Source organism: Mirounga angustirostris, unplaced genomic scaffold (assembly GCF_029215605.1).
Source record: "Mirounga angustirostris isolate CCGP_5_RB_7025 unplaced genomic scaffold, mMirAng1.0.hap1 SCAF_7, whole genome shotgun sequence".
Classification (NCBI taxonomy): domain Eukaryota; kingdom Metazoa; phylum Chordata; class Mammalia; order Carnivora; family Phocidae; genus Mirounga; species Mirounga angustirostris.
The window spans coordinates 143,196,799-143,220,508 of NW_026991715.1; the positions used below are offsets into that span (position 1 = coordinate 143,196,799).

At 41.2% G+C, this 23,710-nt stretch overlaps 1 protein-coding gene across 3 annotated transcripts in view; it reads left to right on the forward strand.

The window, feature by feature from the left end:
- Window positions 1-23,710, forward strand: part of DNAH5 (dynein axonemal heavy chain 5) — a 273,454-nt gene that overhangs the window by 121,992 nt on the left and 127,752 nt on the right. For all 3 annotated transcript variants that reach the window (XM_064596856.1, XM_064596857.1, XM_064596858.1), the window contains exons 31-40: window positions 531-694; window positions 3,703-3,859; window positions 7,211-7,423; window positions 8,167-8,391; window positions 9,791-9,963; window positions 16,760-16,938; window positions 17,328-17,515; window positions 18,038-18,232; window positions 22,206-22,340; window positions 23,187-23,294. In XM_064596856.1, coding sequence (XP_064452926.1) covers window positions 531-694; window positions 3,703-3,859; window positions 7,211-7,423; window positions 8,167-8,391; window positions 9,791-9,963; window positions 16,760-16,938; window positions 17,328-17,515; window positions 18,038-18,232; window positions 22,206-22,340; window positions 23,187-23,294 — 1,737 coding nt within the window. The remainder of the gene's footprint in view (window positions 1-530; window positions 695-3,702; window positions 3,860-7,210; window positions 7,424-8,166; window positions 8,392-9,790; window positions 9,964-16,759; window positions 16,939-17,327; window positions 17,516-18,037; window positions 18,233-22,205; window positions 22,341-23,186; window positions 23,295-23,710) is intronic.

A 23,710-nucleotide genomic window follows, 5' to 3' on the forward strand; every position in this document is an offset into this window, starting at 1 on the left:
TGATGTGGGGCTTGATCCCAGGACCCTGAGATCATGACCTGAGCTGAAACCAAGAGTTGGAAGCTTAACGACTGAGCCACCCAGGCGCCCCGAAGAGTTGGAAGCTTAACTGACTGAGCCACCCAGGCATCCCCTAATTTTGTGTCTTATTTTTAAATGTTTGCTTTGTTTTCTAGATATACAAACAATTCAGTGCTCAGAGTAGAAAACTTGAAAAACAGAAAATTCACTTTATTTAGAGATAACTGTCAAAAATGCTTAGGAGTGCTCTTTCCTCCCAGGCTGTCTCATATTGTATTTTCATTTCTGTATCTGTCTTCTTTTAGTTAACATAATGGGGGTACCTTCTGTAAGGAAGGGGGTGGGATGGTGCAGAAGAATTGAAATAGAACACGTGTGACATTTCAGGCATGTATAGTTGGGGTATCCGGACTGGTCAGAAATCTGGCCTCAATGGAAGGGTGTGTGAGATGCTCTGTCCTTGAGATCACAGATGTGTCCATGTGTGTGTTGTTACCTCGTTCTTGTAGGAAGCCAAGCGCTTTTCCAATATTGATAAATCTTGGGTGAAGATTATGACTCGGGCTCATGAAATGCCAAATGTAGTTCAGTGTTGTGTTGGAGATGAGACCATGGGACAGCTCTTACCACACTTGCTGGACCAGTTGGAAATGTGCCAGAAATCCCTCACTGGGTAAGTTAACTGGTCCTGTAAACCTCCCTTAGCATCCTAGAGATGAATGGGACCAGAGGGTCTAGACAGCATTAGGCACATCGATTTTCTTTTGCTAAAACTTAGTTCATGTCTGATGTTGCACAGATAAAACTGGTAGCTTGGCACCTCATGCTCTCTGCAAGCCCTTGCTGGATTTGTCCTGATGTTGGAATAATAGGACTTAGGGCTTCTTCCATCATTGGGACAAGATCTTGCAAACATTCTCAAGCAGCTCTTGCTTTTTAAAATTAATACACCTACTTTTCTGATTTTCTTCTTGGAAAAACATCTGAAGAGGCAAAATATTTCATTATATGCAACCAAGAACAATATGAACAGTGTGATGTACACAAGTAGTCAAGATTATACAGAAACGAGGCTTCATACACCTATCAGTACACACACACACACACACACACACGTGTGTATATGGAGGCTGGGTGAATTCCAAGAGTAACATATTTTTCTTTTCCTTTGGCAAGTCAAGATCAAATCATGGGAGCAGAAATATGTTAAATAGTAATATTGTAAAAACGGTTAACTACACATGCTTTCGTTTATAATTTATTTTTATTGAGGTATAATTGACATATAACATTATATTAGTTTCAAGTATACAGCAAAGCCACTTGCAAGCAAATCCTCCAAAATAAATTTTTAGAAAAATAGACTCTCAGGTATGAATGATTCGATATGCTTTATAAAATTGTTGAATGAAGTCAAGGGACTGTTGCAGGTCATTTGACAAAAGAAGGATTTTGTTTTCAAATGGTTGATGATGTGCCATTCTTTTTAACCGTAATGATTAGCATGAGCAGCTGTGTGGCAGTACCCCTAAACGTTCTTGGATGGGGAGCTGGCTTGATGGCCATGCAGTCTACCACCAGACTCAGGCTAGAGGGAAAGAGGAAAAGGACTAGAATGTTGGAAAGACTGAGGGCACGAATCCCTAGGACATCATGCAGGACTCAGTTACCTCTGAGAAACTTGCTGAGGAGTCACATCTCTGGTCTACCTGCAGCTGAGTTTGTTACTTTTCTTTGCTTACTCCTCTCCCGCCTGCCGTTTTAGGCACACACTCATGCACACTCCTTTTCTCCTCTTTCCTTTTTCATTCTTTTTTATCATGCTCTACTCTGTCACTTGGCGTTTCAGCATTATTTTATAACTCTTCAGAGGAAAAAGTCGACTCTGAAATTATTCACAGTTTTTTCTGAGCTCCTCATGGCTTTTGATTCTGTTCCCGAGAGGTTATGGGCCAAAGTGTGTAGTCCCGGTCTAAACACTGGAGTATTAATGTTTACACAAAAGAACACTCTTCCCAGCTGATGAGGATTTGCATCAATAGGAAAGGACTTCCTGTGGTCAGGAATAAATCGTCTTGTTTACTCTATCACAGAGTTTTGGTCATCACGTTCCACATGCCTCCTTTCAGCCTTGACTCACTGGATAGACAACATTACCTGGTTCCTCATCAAAATCAGACTAGGTTACTGCGAAGGGGACAAGTAAGGGGGAGGAATTGGTAAGAATTTATGCTTACCAATAAGAATAAGGAATTCCCTATTCTCACTAAAGAGTAAAGATCAAGCTTCTACGAATAAGACGGATTGGGATATTTAAAATAAAATTGGCCTTTTTAGAGTAAGGAAAGTAAAAAGCTAAAACAACATGAAACACTCTGAGCATAAAAGTAAGACTTTAGGAAAATAAGGGGGATGGAAACAGATTCTTGGAGAGCCTTCTCCTGCCCGCTCTCTGAGGCCAGACTTTGTGCTTTTTTTACATGCCCAAAGGGAATAAATCCAAATTGCCAAAATGATCGTTTGTAGAGTGTATTTTACCGAGTATTTCATGAGCATTGAGGAGGAAGATTATATCACACACAGAAAACTCGTCCATTTCAGTTACTTTAGAGGCACCTTACTTCCACAGTCTGCCTTTCTGTCTCCTTCCTTTCTTTGCCTCTTTCAGCCTCTGAAAAATGTCCTCTCTTTTGTCTTAAGGAATTTAACTCTTGCCCTCATGCTGGGCCTCCCACTCAACAACACACAGGTCCAGCATTTGACTAAGTATGGGCGGCCAAGCGTTCCCCACGCGTGGCCTCGAGGGCACCAGCTTACTCGGCCTCTGGTCTACACTGTCCTTAGTAAATACCTTCTATGAAGAGAATCTGCCTCTTTGCCATAAGAATATTTCCCCCATGATTTTACACAGGAATGAAACAATAATACACATGACAAGGAAGGAATAGAAATTAAAAGACAAAAGTTTAAGAAGGATTTCTGGTAAGATTTCAAAAAGAAATTACAATGAGAACTGCAATAATTATATTGAAGTATGCAAGGAAATGAAGTTACAGAGGTATTGATATGAAAATAACAGAAAAAAATATATCCATAACATTAAGGAGTCACCATAAAATAAAGCAAATAGAGAAACGAAAGCACAGTTGAAAACAGGGCAATGACAGGAACATTCCCTGGGTTTCAGTAAATCCTGGAGCAGAGAGCAGGTCCAGAGCCCCTTCGCACAGTTTATTCAGAGCTGGATTTTGCTTCTGCTTCGGTGACGGATTCATTGCATTCTTTAAGATACAATTCCTAGAATGAGATGCAGCCTTTCACTGACACAGCCCCATGCTTGCAAACAAACCTAACCTCCCCCCAAACTCCTTGTGTGTAATTGCTCCTGTCCTCTACCAAGAAAGTACAGGATTTTCCAGACAAAGTCAAATGTATACCTCACACTTGTGAAAAATGAAGAAATTCTCCTCTCAGTCCTGGAAAAAAAAATTTGTTTCTCGTCCAAATATGGAATGCTACTTGGCAAGATGAGGAATAAAACAAAACCAAGACATTGAACAGTATGTGGGAAAATTAGCTTGTCTCAAGATCTTTCCCGCCTTTCCCCATCCAGATTAATTTATTTCTAGAAAGGTCCGCTCTCTGTGTTTATGCAGTTTCTCTTTGCCTCTCCCCACGTAGATACTTGGAGAAAAAACGACTGTGCTTTCCTCGGTTCTTCTTCGTCTCAGACCCTGCGCTTTTGGAGATACTGGGGCAGGCATCAGACACACACACGATACAGGCCCATTTGCTGAATGTGTTTGACAACGTCAAAACCGTCAAGTTCCATGAAAAGGTTTGCCTGATTCTGATTGCTGGCCTGCACTTGCCATCTCTTAAACCTCCACTGTCTTTATGAAATAGCTCTCTGGTGTGTACAAAGCGTGACTTTCCTGTCCGTTCGTGCTCTCAGCTAGTGATTAAAGACGAACTTGGGGGCCCCATTTGCCTTCAGAATTGTGTGATTTCTTAATCTCCAAAGTGTAAATTTGGGTAACAACTAGTTTAAATATGATTAGGAATGCATTGTGCGTGGCGTTCAGGGTTTTGCATGCCAAGCTAGCTGTTGAGAAATTCGACAAAACAAAGAAACCAATTGTTCAGAGAATAATGCCTTCACTAAACAGAATTACCACAGTGATTGGGTTGTTTTCATCAGCTTTCAGAAGTTTTTGGCATGATCGCCGTCCCTGTTTCTCATCATGCTTGATTGAATCCTTTTTATTTTTTAACACTTCCAAGAAGTTTCTAGAATCATGGAGTTGTGGGGAACCCAAGAGAAGCCATTCAATGTGAAGATAACTCTATTGGCACACCTGCCAGGAGATCCTGCCTGATCCATCCCTTCACCCGCAGTTCCCTGAGAGAGTGACCCTTCTGGTTTGACAGTGTGTTCCGTTGTCCCCTGGGGCTTCCTGTAAACCCCTGGTGCCATTCATTTATTCATCCTAGCATGCAGTTTGCACTTGCTGAGCAACCTCCGTGTGCCAGATGGTGTGCGTAACACGGGAATACACAGGCCTTGGGGAACCGTGCTCAGGTGGGGTCCATCTAGAGCGCGGTTGCTGCAGGGGTGGGCCTATTGCATTGCAAGCAATCAAAATCGGTCATGTAAGTTCCCGCCCCTGGGTATGTGCCAGGCATGGTGCTCGTCCTGGGGTTCCAAGGAAGAATTTATCATAATCAATACTGAAGTCATTTTTATGCAGTGCAGCATTCGTCAGAAATTTGGCAATTAAACAGTTGATAATTATTGAATGGCTGTGCTTGTGTTAGGCACAGAGAGCGTGGGAATGCTGTCAGGGAGCCTTCAGCTGGTGTCAGGGGTGTAAGGGAAGGCTTCCTGCAGAGAGCATGGTGCTTGAACTGGTGTTTTGAAGTGAAACATAACCAGGCAGGTGGGGAACTGGAACATGGCCCATTCAGAAGGAAGGGCAGGCACAGGGGTCTGAAGGTGCGGGCAACCCGGGCTGTCAGAGTGTGGGTGTGTGAGGGATTGTATTGGTTTGCTAGGGTTGCTCTGGATTGACAACAGAAATGTATTCTCTCACAGTTCTGGAGGCTGGAAGTCTGATCTAAGATGTCGGCAGGGTTGGTTCCTACTGGAGGCTTTGAAGGAGAATTTATTCCATGCTTCTCTCCTAGGTTCTGGTGGCAATTGGCAACCCTGGATGGTCCTTGGCTTAGACACATGTCACGTTGACATCTGCCTATGGCTTCACATGATATTTTCCTTGTGTCTCTGTGTCTTAATTTCCTTCTACTTGTAAAAACAGCAGTAGGTGTTTTTAGGGACCACCTTCATCTTAACTTGATGATATCTACAAAGACCCTATTTCCAAATAAGGTCCCACTCACAGGTACTGGGGCTTAGGACTTCAACATATATTTTGGGGGCACACATTTTAACCCATGAGAGGCGGTGATGAGCAAAGTGAAAAGGGGGAGAAGGAGACATGGACCAGATTCCACAAGGCCAAGTGCATCACACTACGGAATTCCACTTCGTCCTGAACATGACAGAAGGCGCAGGAGGTTTTTACACAGAGAAGTGACCTGATTTGTGTTTCGGAAGGATGCTCTGGCTCAGTGTCAGAGGGACAATAGAAGGCGGTGGGGGCATGGAAACCTGTGTCAGAAATGATTGTGCAGTTAAGATGGAAAAGGCTGAGCTGCTACAAGAAAGCCTTGATGAAGGAGGGCGGGCAGAGAGGAAGGGAGGACAGTGTGGACTTAGTGGTTTAAAATCATCGTTTCTTGTAGATCTGCTGGATGTGTGTGTTGAAAGAGGTACTGAATTACACAGGAATTTCTCCCTGATGCTTTGCTCAAATCCTCCTGCACTGGGATTTCATGCTACAAGAAAGCCTTGACGAAGGAGGGCGGGCAGAGAGGAAGGGAGGACAGTATGGACTTAGTGGTTTAAAATCATCGTTTCTTGTAGATCTACTGGATGTGTGTGTTGAAAGAGGTACTGAATTACACAGGAATTTCTCCCTGATGCTTTGCTCAAATCCTCCTGCACTGGGATTTCATGGTTCTAGAGGAAAGCTTCTCACCATCTCCTTGTACAGTGAGGACAAATTAAACTTCCTCATTTTTAGCCACCGTTCATAGCAATTACGTCTTAAAATAAATAGCATTATTTTTTTGTTGTTGTTTGTTCTTGCCATAACGTTTTCTACAACCAGGGGCAGATCCTGTTTTTGTGGGTCTTAACTCTTATAAAAGGATAAATACAAATCTATGTTCAGGACTTGGAAAGGGACTGTGTAAGTGACAGGCCATGGAACGTCAGTCTTATGGCTTCTTGGTAGACCAGGTCTGTCTACAACTAAGGAGGGTTCATTAATACAGTCCTAAACTGGGGCCCAAGGGAACGATATTCCACTTACCAAAGAACAATAATGACGACAAACATTTGTATTTACTGGATAGTTTGCTTTATTTGATTTACTTGTCATGAACAGCCTGTGAAGTGGGTAGGGAAGCAGGACAGGCATGGTTTTTAATGGACTAGTTATAAGCAGGAAATTTAGTCTCAGAGATGTGTCCTCTACCATTGTGTGGTCAATGAGTGTCAGAGTAACATTTGAGCCTGTATTTTAGTATATAGGATGCTATTCTTGCGAGGCCATACTGCATGGAACCTGGGGTGAGAGGACCAGATGAGGAGCTGGGTTTGAATCAGAAAATGTTATGTGCCTCCAGGAGCTCCCTGGCACAGCATTTTCTACAGAATTGGACTTACCTGGTAAGGTGTTTGCATTGATCATATTGACCTGGACATTGTCAATGTCGATTGGTAAGCTTGCCATGTGGATGACAGCTGTTACGGTGTCCCATTTCATTTGGGGAAACTAGATGTTTTTTGATCATCACCTTTGTAGTGAGTATTTCTCTTAGAAAACAAGCGTTCCCCTCTCAGGTATAGACTATTGGGAGTCGATTCAGTATTCCCTTTTAGATTTCATGGGTAACTACTTTTTGTTGGCTTGAAATTGATTTTATATCACCTTTTGCCTTTTATTTTATAATCTATAGCTTAACTTCCTTCGGGAAGGATAACATTGACAAGAGGGCAGCAGAGGATTCATTCTTTATATGAATATGGCTGGTTTTTTTTTTTTTTTGGCTTCTACCACAGATCTATGATCGCATTCTGTCAATCTCCTCTCGAGAGGGTGAGACTGTTGAATTGGATAAACCTGTGATGGCAGAGGGTAATGTGGAAGTTTGGCTTAATTCTCTCCTAGAGGAGTCTCAGTCCTCCTTGCATCTTGTGATTCGCCAGGCAGCTGCAAATATTCAAGAAACAGATTTCCAGCTGATTGAATTTCTTTCTTCCTTCCCTGCTCAGGTCAGTGTATTGAAATTGGAAAGTATTTTCTACAGAATAGTCATTTTAGATTTCATACATTGTCTGTTGTAGGTTACACAACTGGCTATAATTTAAGACTGGACCAGAATTAAGATTTTCATGAGGATTTCTTAATATAGATAAGCTTAAATGTTTCAGCTACAGATTATTTGGTTATATATATATATATATGTCTTACGTAGGTTTTATATACATATGTTTTCTTTATATTTTTTAACTTAAAAGGTTTTTTCCTACTGAATCTCTTTAATAAATAAATCATAAAAAAGTACTGAGTGTATGCTTTGCCAGAAAGACAAGAAATCTATTTTAGCATTAGAAGGCAGAAAATGATGTTTTCTTAGCCATTATGATCAATAAAGATTTTGTGAGTATCTACCATGTGTAAACCTTGTGTTAGTTCAAGGAAAACAGGTTTAAGACATATTCTTTCCCTTCCAGTAACTTTAAGTCTATCTATCAAGGAAATATGACTTTAACAGTAAATGATTTAAAATTACAAGGAAAAAATTGTGGACACACGATGAGGCTGTATGTATGTAATTGCCAGGTGAACAGTATGAAAAGAATTTCCATAGGTTTCCAAACAATGAATCAAGTTGATGTAATCAAGAATGGCCTTACATTTGCATAATACTCGCCATTATTTACTGTATTGTAATTTCTATTTAAATATATTAATATGCCATACACACTCATAAAGCCTTTTTTGTTTCCATAAGGTTGGATTATTGGGAATTCAAATGATATGGACACGGGATTCAGAAGAAGCCCTCAGAAATGCCAAGTTTGATAAAAAAATCATGCAGAAAACCAATCAGTCTTTTCTGGAGCTCTTGAACATATTGATAGGCATCACAACAAAGGATCTGAGTTCCATAGAACGAGTTAAATATGAGACTTTGATTACTATTCATGTGCACCAAAGGGATATATTTGATGACTTGGTAAATGCTTTATAAATGCTATGGCATATACAGAAAAACAAATACTAGGTACTATCTGTGTTTACCCACTGGAATTTGTTTGAATGAATTCAAAGAAAAGGTTAGATTCAGGCAAAAGGTCATCTTCATGATGAGACATTGTTGGTCAGATTTTCTTTTTTGGTCTTTAACTGAAATTTCAGTCCCATTTCGATGATCTCTGCTAAGATGTTATTGAGCAACTTGACTTCATTTTAAAAATTCTTTATGCAATCATCATTAACACTAAACTGCCAGGTAGCATCCTGAAAAAGCTTGCATTTGTCTTGTGCTCCTATAAGTTAGTAGTTAAAGATTACCAATTTATTATTATAGAAAAATAAGTAACACTGCTGGTAGAGTGGCTTTGTGCTTCCTCTAAGGCTTTTGATAAATCCTATCTTTAACAAGTTTTGCTATCTTTTATGTCAATGATTGCCAGTGGCCTTTCCTAATATGGTTGGCGACATTCAGGTGTCATGCAGATTTTTGCCTTTAAAAAGAGGACAGAGTGGCAAACAGAGTTTAGTAGCTATAGAAGACAGGAAGTGTGAAAAGAAATGAAATTTGTCCTCTACTCTAAAATAGAGCATTAGATAAGAGGCAAGAAGGTCTTATTTTCATAATAATTTGCTGGATCGTGTCTCACCCCATTATGTAAAAAAGATCATAAAAGATTGGTTCTGATGTGTTGGGAAGAAGCTCTTTCAAGCTGCTGTGTTCTAATCTCCTCTCTTAACAGTTAAGCACACCATTTGCTTCTCTGAGAAATAAAGGGCTCTGGATAATTTTAGATTTATTATTTGTCAAATAAAACTGATTAAAAGGGCTTAAAATTTTGGTTAAAAAATTCAGGCAAAAGTATTGCTGGACAATAACCTGCCATTTAGATGTTAGACATTTTGGCCTGCTGCAAATCCTAGGAAAAATAATGAATGGATTAGGAAAAAACAACCCAACAGTGTACTTTGTCATAATCATAATAGATGCCTTTTTCCAAGTGAGATTGTTTGATTCTGTCTTTGTATGCCAAAACATGTTTTTTGTGGATGATAACTTTTTATGGTTAGGACTGTAGTATGGGCATTGAAGGGTGCAACCTGAGAAATGGAATATCTTACTATTAAAATATGTCCTACTATTTAAATTGGTGGGCACAATTAAGGATTTCTCTTGAATTTTTCTATTCCTGTATCTTCTAAAGTATCCTTTCTGCTGATCAGTAAATGAATGGTTGGATGGTGATGTAGTTGACATCTCTGAACCAGTTGGTTTGTCTCTGAGTTCCATTTGCATCCCATTATGATCTACATGAATGCTAATGTGCATATTTAATACGTGGTTCTCATCTCGACTTTAACATATATCTTTTGCATTTCAGTGTCATATGCATATCAAGAGCCCTACAGATTTTGAGTGGCTGAAACAGTGCAGATTTTATTTTAACGAAGATTCTGACAAGATGATGATCCACATCACAGATGTGGCTTTCATATACCAGAATGAATTTTTAGGCTGCACTGACAGGCTTGTCATAACTCCACTCACAGACAGGTGATGGAAGAATTCTGTGATTCCACAACCTCTCTCCCTCCGCCCCCTCCCTGACATTTTAGTTCTCTTGAGTTACTCAGGGGATTTCTGCCTAATGTCTCTTTAGGGTTTAGAGGCTCTTTTATACCAAAGTCTTTGAAATTCAGTATTTTTAGCTTTACACATGGGTCTTTGCTTGGAATTTAGGTTTGTGACTGAAATGCTTTGCTTCCTTTGCTTTCATTCTTAGACAGGCTAAGTTTAAATGACCTCAGTGGACATCAGATGGGCAAGAAAAGGAATTAATTGCCGTGTATCAATAAGTGCAAATCACATTTAGCCTCGAGGCCTGCTTTGCAGACAGTGGCACCTGCTGTTATTAGAGACCGTTCAGATGTTTTTTTAGCAGGAAAGAAATTGAGTATCAATACAGGTGAAAAGTGATGGGGAGGACGGTGGCCTGGGCATCTGGCGCTCTTAGTTGTCCTCTGCTTCTTATGCAGCAACTGTGCTGGCCAGAGGCTCCTTGCACCTTCCCAAGACTCAGTTTCCTCATCTGTAAGATGAACGAGGCCCCAAGCATCCTTCCACAGCTCCTAGTCTGTAATTCCCTTAGTCCCTTTTGAACTTCAGGACATGCACTAATGGTGCAGATGCTCTGTTCGGGGATGCACTGAATACCTGTTTTGGACAAAACGACCTGAGTGCTAAAATCAGTATTTGGCCTGAGTAGAAGCTGAAGTTGAATCTCATTCATTTTCATGAAGTGAAGCTCGGGGCTATTCGATTAAAAATATTCTCAGACAAAACAGAAAAGTTTGACATAATAATCCTGTTACTCCTGTGCTGCTCGGCTGTTCCTTCTGCTCATTCATGATGCTAAATGCAGTGCTGACTTTCAACGGAGAGATTGTATTGTCACGTTCCCCCTCTCCATCCTCTTTCCTAGTCCTTCTAATGCCTGGATTGAAGATGATTTACACTGGATGTGCTTGGACGTCCCTTTGAAGTGTTTGTCTTTGTTCTGAAGTGCAGAGGTGGCTAATCACAAAATGTGACAAATTCCTTGAAACGTCTGTGGGTCAGGCAGTGATCTCCCACCTTCTGTCTTCTCAGAACGCCCCCCCCAGCGCTCCCCTCCCTCCCTCTCTGGGGAAGACCACCTTTCCTGTTTGCGGGGGAAGGTGCTGTCCCAGGAGAGACCACGCCCCCCCCAAGTCTGCTGACCGGGGTGCCTGCCCTCGTGCACTCAGCTCTCCGGATGGACCTTCTATGGGGCCCTCAAAAGCCAACATCTCCACCAACAGTGCTTTTCTCTCTGGGAACATCATCAGTTTCCACCTCCGGCTGGATCATCCTCATCAACTTACAAATCTGCTGTAATCGCTACCAGAAAGAAAATCCTACAGCAAACCCTCTGGGTTTCTTCCCATTTCTGGGCTCCCATCAAAACTCCTCAGAAGCACCTGTTCCTTTTCTCCTATTTTATTTTGAATTCACTCCAGTTCGGCTCTGTATTCAGTTTCTGTTGGTCCCATAACAGGGCACCACAAATTTGGAAGGTTGAACAACACAAATGGATGATTCAACAGTCTGCGTGTTAGAAGTCTGACACGCGTCTTCTTGGGCTGACAGCAGGGGTCAGCAGGGTTGTGCTCCCTCCTGGAGTCTGTAAGGCAGAACCCACTTCCTGTGCTTTGAGGTCGTTGGCAGAATTCTTTTCTTGGCTGTGGAGGGCCCACGGCCTGTTTCTTGCTGATTGTCAGCTGAGGGCTGTCCCCAGCTTTGGGAGGCTACAGTGTTCCTTGGTTCATTACCTCGTCCTCCAACTTCACAGTCAGCAGCGGTGGGCTGAGACCCGTTTGTGCATCGACTCTCTCCTCTGTCTTCAGTCCTGTGTCTGACCCAGGCTTCTGCCTCCCTCCTCCCTTCTGAAGGACTCATGAGATTAGATTGGGCCCACCAGGTAATCCAGGATAATCTCCCCTCATGAGGCCTTTGACATTATAGCTGCAAAGTCCCGTGAGTCATTTGAGGGAACCTGTTACAGGTTTCAGGGGTTAGAACGTGGATGTCTCTGGGGGGCCGTTATGCTGCCTCTCACACTCTCTGCCCTCTCTGGGAGGGTGCCATGCAGATTTTCATGTTGCTCAGTGCACTGGTCATTATTCATTCTCATCTTTCCCCACCCATCAGACAGCACAGGTTTGCACAGGTGAGCACTCTCTTCTTTTTGATCCACTTTCTCCACACAGCTTCCAGGACACCACGCTCTCCTGGCTCTTCGTACTCTTCCGGTTGTCCTTTCATACCCCTTCTTCTGGCTCCTCTTTATCGTCCTGGTCTAAACGTAGAACACGCCAGGACTCTTGTCCATCTATGTTCACTGCTTAGGTGATCTCCATAATCTCTAGCCTGGATTATTGCAATAGTCTTTTAACTGGTCTCTCTGCTTCTGCCATTGAGCCCCCTGGAGTCTATCCTCAATTCAGACGCTGGGATGTAAGTCATATTCTGTCACCTCTTTGCCACAGTCCCTCCATTGTCTTTCTATCTCACCCAAAATAAACGCCGATGTCCTCATGTTGGCCTGTAGGGCTGGGCAGGATCTGGTTCCAGCTATTTTTCTGTTTCTTTTTCCTCATTCAGCTCCAGCCGCTTGCTCCTTGGCTGTTCCTTGAACAGCACACTCTTGCTTCAGAGCCCTTGCACTTGCTGTCCCCTTGACCTGGAACTCTTTTTCCCTTTAGTTCTAGCATAGCTTGCTTCCTCACCTCCTTCTGGGCTCTGCTCACATGTCACCTCAGAGGGGTCTTCATACCCCCCACATGAAGTAGTGATCCCCACATCTCTTGCCCTCCCAACCAGCTTTATTATTTCTGTTTCCTACTTTTTTTTTTTTTAAAGATTTTATTTATTTATTTGAGAGAGAATGAGAGAGAGCACGTGAGAGGTGGGAGGGTCAGAGGGAGAAGCAGACTCCCCGCCGAGCAGGGAGCCCGATGCGGGACTCGATCCAGGGACTCCAGGATCATGACCTGAGCCGAAGGCAGTCGCTTAACCAACTGAGCCACCCAGGCGCCCTCTGTTTCCTACTTTTAAATAACTTGTTTCCTTCCTTTAGGATGTCAGCTCAAGAGCTGACATGGACTTCCCATGATCTATTTACTATTCCTAGAATACTGCTGTCACATTATAGGTGCTAAATAAGCATTTCCCAAGTGAACGCAAGAAGTGTTTGTTTTCAGAGTCACATCTTTGTGGTGAAAAATTTAAATAGTACAGAAGGACATATAGTTGAAAGTATGAGAGTAATTTTTTTTCTGTTTTTTAAAAACAACAGTTTATTTCCTTTCCTTCTAGAAATGTCTAGTGTTTGTGTGTCCAAATTCCTTTTAATTTTTACATGTGGGTATCAGATTATACAAAATTCTCTGCAGCTTAATTCTTTCACTATGTTCATTGTCTTGTACATCTTTCTGTATCAAAAAAAACTTGAGAACTTTAAGAGCAAAGTAGGTATCTGTAAGTATATAAATAGAAGTGATTCCAAAGTTTGTCTTAGCCTGTCTTCCCCTAAATGTTCATTTGCTTATTTTTTTTATCTTGATTATGGGAGAAGTGAGTCACCCCCCCCCCCCTTTTTTTGGTCAGTCACTGGGATTTCAAAGCGAGCTTTGCTGCCCTTTTACAGAAGAACTCCTCACTAAAATTAATACTTAAAAAATCAAAGACCAGAGGCATTGATCTTCTTGTCAGTCTTTTGCTCATTGCCCTGTGGAAATTCAACAATGTTGGCAGCTTTAGTCTCTGGGAAGTTCACCATCAGGTGGATGGAGCTGCTGATATTCCGGATGATAAAATAGTTGTTCTAATTTGCTAAGAACATACAGCACCTTTCTCTGAAAGCTCATGGTGTTTTTCGTGACCAGTCCTTCCTTCCACTCTGGGCACAAGTCATCCCTACTACACTGTCACTCAGGCAGAGGGCCGCAGAAATCAAAGTAGAAACTTCTCATCTGCTTGATAAGAAATGTAGATAGGTCTAAACAACATGCGCCTTTCTCCCAAGTATTCTTACAGCTTCCGTGAGTCACACTTGCATGTCGAGCCCTGGACTCTGCCCTCAACAGCTATGTGGTCTTGGCTAAGACACCTCACCTCTCTGATTCCCTCCTTTTGGAATCACTGTGTGGACTAGAGGTGATGGATGTAGGTACCCAGGCTGGGCACCCAGTAAATGTTAGTCATTATTATCGTTGCTATGACTCTGGTTTCTCTTAATCATCAATAACATGTTCTTTATCAGTGTTTCCTTTTGTTTCTCCTTAAGCATGTTCTATAATCAGAGTCCATAACTAAACCAAAGAAAAGAAAAAAGAAAAATAAGTTCCTGATATCTGTACCATCATTGCCTTAGGAGATTTTTTTTTTTTTTTTTTTTTAACATTTTAGAATCAGTACTGTTTAAGAATAGGAACTGGAAGCACTGTGAATGTTGGTGATGGATTTGCTTAAATTGAGTGCCATCATAAGACCTGGGTCATGGGGTTGGTTGTTGTTGGTTTAGCATGATGGTCACATTCTACATCTCTCTCTTTTTTCTTAAATCTCTTGGTGTGATGGACAGGAAGGAATACAATTTAATTTAATTTAATTTAATTCATTTTTTAAGTAGGCTATATGCCTAACTTGGGGCTTGAACTCACAACCCTGAAGTCAAGAGTCACATGCTCCATCAACTGATCAAGCTGGGTGCCCCCACATTGTGATCTCTAATTCCAGTAGCTGTTGGGAGAGGAGGAACCGATAAGACTTTGCAGCTGGGCTGGCACAAGACATTTATTTAATAAGCGTTCATAGAGTACTAGGTGCCAGGGTTTAGGTAAGTAGTTGGAGCTACAAGTGTGAACTAGACCCTGTTCCTGAGAGCAGAGACCTCAGGGCAGTCTGCTGGCGAGACAGAAAGCTGCAGAACTCATCAGTAAAGCACATAAAAGTCCAAACCCTGTTCCTGAATGATGACATTTTTGAAATCAGCCAAGAGACTGGAAAGGAAGGTAGGAAAGGGAGGAGGAGAGGTACACATACATCTAGAATACTCGGGAGCGTCATGTGAACATGGACATGAAGATCCATGCTTGTCTCTGAAAGGCAAGTCCTAGAGGAGTCTGGGTGCCAGCCTAGCAGCTGGGCTGAACCTCATCAAGCGGAGGAAGGAAGGGATCAAGCTCCGGGCTTGCCCACTTATTTTTCATGTAAGTAGGATGCCTTTAAGGCACCTTAACAACTTGCCGCTGCTTCGGTTCAAATATAGACCCAAATGATCCCAGTTGTAAAGAAGGGTTTGCAAGACAGAGTAGCTGGGTGGCCAGAGTTCCCAGAGATTTACTGGCGGGGTGGACATGTTCTAGAACTGGGCAGCTTGAGGGTGTGCCGTAGACAGGTAAGCTCGAGTCTTGGCTCTGCCGCCACGATCCCGAGAAAAGGAATCCCATCTCTGTGAGCCTTTCCCCTTATCTGTAAAATGAGGAAAACAACAGCACTTCCCTGCAGGGTTCTCCGGGCTTCCGTGAGATCATGTAGGTGGGGCACATCCTGTTAACTATTATTACTGAGACTGTTCTGCCAGGGATGATGGAAGTGCAAGACGAGAAATAAAACCTTGAATTAAAAGGCAAAATCAAAGTGAGCTTGGGTGTCCTCCTGAGTTTATACCTACTTTGTCTTCTCCATATCCAGGCTCTGTATACATTCAGGGCGAAGTCATTTACTAGCCTTTTTTAGGAACACACTTTCGATAAAATACAGACTCCAGAGGACCTCCAGTTGGTGTGCTCACTGTTTATTTCCACCCTTCATGCTGGATGATCACTTTATATCCTTTGAAATATTTTTCAAGTCCCGATGAATGCTTTATAGAGTTCAGCCACAGGAAAGCCCTAAACTGCATCACTCTATAGATTACCTCCTTTGACAACACAGGGTGATGCTGGGGGATCAAGTAATTCATCAGAGAGTTATCAGGTTAGTTTTTTCCTTCCCAGGCATTCTTGTATTTTCTTACCAGAATCTTTTATTTGTTAATATCATACAGTAAGAGACAGTAGAAAGTAGGTGCAGGTACAGTAGCTGCTCCCAGAAATAGATCGAAGGTGTGATTATTTAGCAATGTGTGATTCAAATCTTAAATCTCATGTCCCCAAGTACATCAAATTCTTCATTAGATTCAAAAGGGGATTAATCTTTTTTTTTTAAAAAAGATTATTTGAGGCAGGGAGAGGGAGAGGGCAAGAGAGAATCCCAAGCAGACTCTACGATGAATGTGGAGCCCTGCACAGGGCTTGATCTTACGACCTTAGGATCACAACCTGAGCCAAAACCAAGAGCTGAATGCTTAACTGACTGCACCACCAAAAAGGCAACTAATCTAATGGTTTCCAATCTGTTCCATAGAATACTATTCTTCAAAATGTTGGTAGGTTTTTGTGAAAAAGTTGCCAAGTAAGTTTTGGAAATGCTGTGTACTATTTTTCATACTTGGAGAATCTCACTATACGTTATCATGAGAAAGCCCATTGAAGCTTTTTAAGAATTTTCAAACTTATTTGGCTGTAGACCATCCCCTCCATTTTTACACATGTTAATATCCATAAGGAAAGCACATGTTAGGATGCAGTTTGGGAAATGTTATGTAGGGACGGTGGCTTGAGTTTTCCCTTTTTAAATCTCATGCAAGTTTCATTTTACTGTGATGTCTCAGAAGCATCTTCTAGGTGCTGGTGGTATGGTTCTAGTGATGTCTCTATTCCTCAAGGTGTTACATCACATTGGCTCAAGCTCTGGGAATGAGCATGGGAGGAGCTCCCGCCGGACCTGCAGGAACAGGGAAAACAGAAACCACTAAAGATATGGGACGTTGTCTTGGAAAATATGTTGTGGTTTTCAATTGTTCTGACCAGATGGATTTCCGAGGCCTTGGGCGGATTTTTAAAGGTGAGGGTTACAGTTTTTACTTGATGAAAAATTTAAGCTAAGGTGGAATATCTTGTTAAGATTTATTTTTCAACCATTGGCTACATTGTAGTGTCATTTTTCAGCTTTGTGCAACTTTTTGGAAACTATGAATCTCACTGGTGTTGTGTGGATCAAATGTCAACATCACTTGCCTTCCTAATGTTGCTTCATCCCTGCAGGTTGGCTGTTTCCAGATAAAGTACCACATGGTGAATTATTTTGGGGGCACTCTGTGCATAGTCTATTTGTTCAAGTTTATTTTTGAACAGACTCATCTCTGGCTTGTCTTGGCAGCTGCAAAATGCCCTTTTCCTCGGCTTTTCGAAATTATATATTAATTGGATTTTCTATTTAATTTCCCTTCGAAGGACTGGCACAGTCTGGATCCTGGGGTTGTTTTGATGAATTTAACCGTATCGATTTACCAGTTCTGTCAGTGGCAGCCCAGCAAATTTCCATTATTCTGACATGTAAAAAGGAGCGGAAAAAGTCTTTTATTTTTACCGATGGAGATAATGTGACTATGAACCCTGAATTTGGACTTTTCCTGACCATGGTAAGGAACCACAGGAAGAGCTACTGAATGTCAGCCTTCTTTTTTTTTTTTTTTTTTTTTAAAGATTTTATTTATTTGAGAGAGAGCACAAGAGGGGGTAGAGTCAGAGGGAGAAGCAGACTCCCCGCTGAGCAGGGAGCCCAATGTGGGGCTCGATCCCAGGACGCCGGGATCATGACCTGAGCTGAAGGCAGTCGCTTAACTGACTGAGCCACCCAGGCTCCCAAATGTCAGCCTTCTTATCACAGCTTTCATGCCTTGCCCAGGTCTTTGTTTTCATGAATGGAAATTGGGATGGTAATTTTAACTCCTGTGTGAAAGCCAGTGGTGTTAAACAAAACTCATCTTAATAACTTGTGATGTTGTCTCTCCGGTTAAAGGGAGAGTAGGATATGAAAATGAGTTCTCCGGTTGTCAGTCCAGATTTGTTGCGTGTGCATGATGAATCTGTTGCTGTCGTGCTGACGGGTGTGTGTTGCCCCATGACTGTGTCATTCATCTGTGTGTTTATTTCCCGTATAGAACCCTGGCTATGCTGGGCGGCAGGAGCTCCCTGAGAACTTGAAGATTAACTTCCGCTCTGTGGCCATGATGGTGCCCGACCGGCAGATTATCATAAGGGTGAAGCTGGCTAGTTGTGGCTTTGTTGACAACATTGTTTTGGCCAGGAAGTTTTTCACACTCTACAAGCTGTGCGAGGAGCAACTTTCTAAGCAGGTGTGAGGTTCTGGAAGGCTCTCGGAACTTGGGCCTTCTTAGTTCTTCTCTTCCGTGAAATTTGCTCATTTTGAAAAATTGTTGACTGGGCTGTTGGCAGGTTACCTTATTGATACAAAGTAGAAAGTCATACCATTACAAAATTAATTGTATATGCGTATTTTTCTTAAGTGCATTTAAATGAATTAATATTTGCAGCATAAGAAATGAAATAAGTACTTTCATAACTGATTTAAGAGCCAAAGAATTATAATATGAATATTTGCTCTTTATCCCACCTGTACATTAATCATAATATGTGTTGTATGTCCTCATGGTTTTCAGGAACCTCTCAATCATTGCTCTTCTCACTTCCAAGCTCCCTAATGTAGTGGGCCACACCTTGCTAATAATAGTCTGTTTTATCTATTGTAACTTCTTAAAAAATTAATTTTTTATTTTTATAATTTAAATTCAATTAATTAACAAATAGTATATTATTAGTTTCAGAGGTAGAGTTCAGTGATTCATCTACTGTAACTTTTTTTTTTTTTTTAAGATTTTGTTTATTTGAGAGAGAGAGTGCATGAGCAGGGGTGAGGGAGAAGCAGAGGGAGAAGCAGGCTCGACAGGGGGCTCCATCCCAGGACCCTGGGATCATGACCTGAGCTGAAGGCAGACGTTTAACCGACTGAGCCATGCAGGTGCCCCTCATCTACTGTAACTTTTATCATAACTTTTTTGCTTGTTTCCTGCACTGTTTAGAGTAGCAGGTTCTGACATCTTGCAGTTTTGCAGTTAAGAGGCATGAAATTAATCCTATATTACTTTTGTATGAGTTATCTGTTGCTGGGTGACCATGGTCCCACAAATATACCAGCTTAAAACAATACACAGTTTATTATTTCATGGTGTCTGTGGGTCAGGAGTGTTGGTACATCTTGGCTGGGTCCTCGGCTTAGAGTGTAACAGGCTTCAGTCAAGTCTTGACCCTGTACTTGGCTGGGGGAGGATTTACTTGTACGCTCACTCCGGTTGTTGGCAGAATCCTGTGCTTGAGGTTGGAAGACTGAGGGGTTCAGTTTCTTGCTGGCTGTCAGCTGGAGAAGGCTGCACCATCAGTTCCCGCGGGCTGAGTGCTGCTCTCTGCCTCATGGCCGCTTGCCTTCTCAGTGTCCGCGAGGGAAAGAGGTTCCAGCAGGATGACTGCGACAGTTTTGTATTAGGACTCTCCAGAGAAGCAGAACCAATAGGATATATACATATATACCTATAAAGAAATTTATTATAAGGTATTGGCTCACACACTTATGTAGGTAGAGGAGTCTGATGATCTGTTGTCTGTAAGCTGGAAACCAGGAAAGATGGGGGTGTAGTTTGAAGGAATGATGGTGTAGATTCTAGTCCAAGTCTGAAGGCCAGACAACCAGGAGCATTGAGGACAGGAGAAGGTCGATATCCCAGCCCAGCAGTAGGGCAGAGTGAGTGAATCCAACCTTCCTCTGCCTTTTTGTTCTATTCAGGTCTTCATTGGTTGAATGGTGCCCACCCATGCTGGGGAGGGCCATCTTCTTTACTCAGTCCACCAGTTCAAATGCTAACGTCTTCTAGAAACTCATTTACAGACACATTCACAAATAATGTTTGATTAGCTACCTGGGCATCCTGTGGCCCACTCAAATCTTAAGTAATGTGACCACAGAATCACATGCACACAATCACATATGACCTGTCACCTTTGCTGTATTGTATTGGTTAAAGCAAATCACAGGTCCTACGACACTCAAGGGGAGAAGATCATATAAGGGGAAAAGATCCTACCAGGAGGTGGGGATCATGCCACAGATTGTTAGGACATATAAATAATAATTACCACAGGCATATGCTAAATAATAATACACTAAAATAAGCATAAAACTATAACACGAATAAAAACTCCTAACATATATGACTTTGATCCCTCTCTTCACTCTCCTTTCCATTCCCAATTCTTTGACTCTAGATTATTTTTTATATCCCCAGCCTCAATTAAATTACATTCTCACTAAAAACATTCTTGGTTTCTTCTGCTTATTGCAGCCTTTACTCACCCATTCTTTTTCCTCTGTCAAAGAAGTATTTTCCCATGCTGTTTCTTGCATGTAGAAAACTTCCACATCACTGACTCCTGTCTTCTTCTCTACTATTTCATTTCTATTTCCTTCATGCCCACAGCCCTGCTCACAGGGTTATTGTCCGATGAAATCAGTCAATACGCCCAAAACAGTTGGCCCCATGCTGGTCTCTGGGTGAACATTCTGTGAATCTTACTTTATGCCCACAGATTTAACTGGGTCCAGTTCCAAGAAGTTTTCCTTAATTAATTCCACACACCAGCACTTTCAAGTCATTGTTACTTTTTGGTGAGTTTGCTCACATTTTTATCATGTTACCTCTATTAGGATTTAAATTCCTTTAAAGGCAGGAACTCGATCTGAATATTTTTCTGGGCTCCATCCTCCAAATGATGAGTATGAAGTGATGCATACTACTCCAGTTACCTTAGCAGATAATTGTTTTTTTTTTTTCATGTGGTAAAACATATATTACATTAAACCTACCACCTTAACCATCTTGAAGTGTACAATTAAGTAGTGTTAAGTATATTCACAGTGCTATGAAACAGATCTCCATAACTTTTTCCTCTTGCAAAACTAAAACTCTATACCCATTAAGCAGCAATTCCTCTCTTACTCTTCCCCTTGGCCCCGTAACCAACATTCACTTCTTGTTTCTATGCATTTTACTACTTTAGATACCTCATGTAAGGGGGGTCATACAGCATTTGTCTTTTTTGACTGGCTTATTTTGCTTAGCATGAGCCTCAAGGTTCATCCATGGTGTAGGAGGTGACAGGATTTGGTTTCTTTTTATGACTGAACATTCCACTGTATGGATATGCCACATTCTTTTCTTACATTCATCTGTCCACTGGCATTTGAGTTATTTCCACTCCTTGGCTACTGTGAATGCTGTTTCTGTGAACATGGGTGTGCAAATATCTTTGAGATCCTGCTTTCAGTTATTTAGATATATACCCAGAAGTGGGATTTCTGGATCATATGGTAGTTCCATTTTCAATTTTTTGAGCAACTGCCACACTGTTTTCTATAGTGGTTGGATAATTTGGGGCACCAGGGTGACTCGGTTGAGGGTCCGACTCTTGATTTCAGCTCAGGTTATGATCTCAGGGTCATGGGATCGAGCCCCACATCAGGCTCTGTGCTCAGTGAGGAGTCAGCTGGAGATTCTCTCTCTTCCTCTCCCTCTGCCCCTCTCCCTGCTCACACAAGCTCTTTCTCTAAATAAATAAATAAATAAATAAATAAATAAATAAATAAATAAATAAATAAATAAATAAAATCTTTAAAAAATTTATAGTGGTTGGATAATTAGTTTTTAATTATTCACTGTGATGAAATTTGGCATGCTCGAGCTTTTATAAATATATTTCAAGGGAATAACAAAGCTGGGGCTTGGCTTTCTGATTTGTCTTTATTCTTATGTAATCCTAGAATATAGCTACTTTTCTTCTTCCTTAATACCTTTGTCTTTTTCCTATCAGTATATAAATATATATATATACTCCTGGTTCAGAATTTTAGCTTTAGAGATATGAGGAAATTTTTCTATGGATGTCTGATTAAGAAGAGGCTCAGGGGGATGCGTATACTCCAAAAGGAAGTTTATTCCTTTCTCCCCGTCAAGATATATTTATTAGTTCTGATCTAAGAGCTTAAATTAATGATCATATATGAGAGAACTCTTTGGGATCTTTTCTATTTGCTCCAAAAGTATATTGGTAAAAATTTATTGCTTCGCTAGCTGTACAATTTTTTCTAAAGGAAAAATTAGTGTTTGTTCATTATTTTTGTCAAATGACTTTTGTCAAATTTGTAGTTTTCATGCATAAGTTAATATTGAAAATAAGCCCTGTGTACTTCACATGCTTCAGGTACATTATGATTTTGGTCTGCGGAACATTCTGTCAGTTCTGCGAACCTTGGGGGCGGCAAAAAGAGCCAACCCTTTGGATACGGAATCAACGATCGTCATGCGCGTTCTCCGAGACATGAATCTTTCTAAACTGGTAAGATTCACAGATGGAAATGTTCCACCCTCTTAAATAGCAGTGAACTAAGCACAAATGAGATTTAGAAATATTTATTTAAAATACTCATTTAAAAATGCCTAATTATCAGCTAAAAGCGCTGGAAAGCATAACTTTAAATTAAACTTTTTTGGGAATTATTTTTTGCGGTAACTCATATCTAGTCTAACATATGCCTATTTCCATAGAATTGAAATGGATTTTTAAAAATCCACGTTAAGTTTCCAAATACCTTGAAATACTTTTGGGTTTTAGAGCTAAAATCTCACCTTCTTTAAAGTCTGTAGAGCCCAGCAGGAAATTATATGTAAATTTAACAAGTGTGTAATAATTTCACACTCTTTCATTTCACAGTAGAGACTGAAAATCAATTGTTCATTATCAGCGAATCTATGTACAGGGTGACAGAATGATATATTTTTATTTTAAAATAAAAATGTGAGGCAAATTCCAATTCATGAATTTGTTACTATCTCTTATTTAAATTATTATTTTCTTAAATTTAAATTAGAAATTCTAGGTTATGTCATAACTCCCCAAACTGGTTATTTTATGGGGAGGTTGTTCTGTAGGCAGTATTTTTCCTTTCATCTGCTTCCTTCCATTTTCCTCTTCTTCTTCCCATTCCTCTCCCCCTTTTCTAAAAATAATTTTTAACTTATGGGTAACATGAGGAAAATATTCCTCAACTTCGGTGAAGGTGGTATTTTATTTATTAACAGTTATGATAAAATAATTTGGTATGTCAGCATTTTCAGTTTATCCGTACATTGCTATGATCATGCCAAAGTAGTCGGTCTGGTTTCCCTTTCTTTTCTCTTTTAGATTGATGAGGATGAACCCTTATTTTTGAGTTTGATTGAAGATCTCTTCCCAAATATTCTTCTGGACAAGGCAGGTTACCCTGAACTGGAAATGGCGATCAGTAGACAGGTAATATTTTTCTCAGGGCATCCAGTACTGTGTCTCTCTCATCGGAATTTCATGGGAGTCAAGTGGCGCTGATGTATTCCAAATCTGTGGTTCCAGGGACAGCACCCAGGGCTGTGGCCCGTGTTTTAGGAGAGGCTGTTGAACATCTCGAGCTCCTCGAGCCGGGGGAGTCTCCTACCATCCTGCAGCCACATGTCTAGTTGGCCATGTGCTCGGGGTCCCATTATTGATGGAAACCATTCCACACCAGATTCTGAAATGAAATATAATAAGTGAATGCGATGAGTGGGGCTCAGCTGGCTGCCTTGCCTTTCTTGGCTTGGCTTTGACTGTGATCCTGGTGTTTCCACGTTGCTTTGATCTCTGGATTCCTGCCCCCGAGTGTCATTCACAATGATCTCATGAGGCTCCTCACT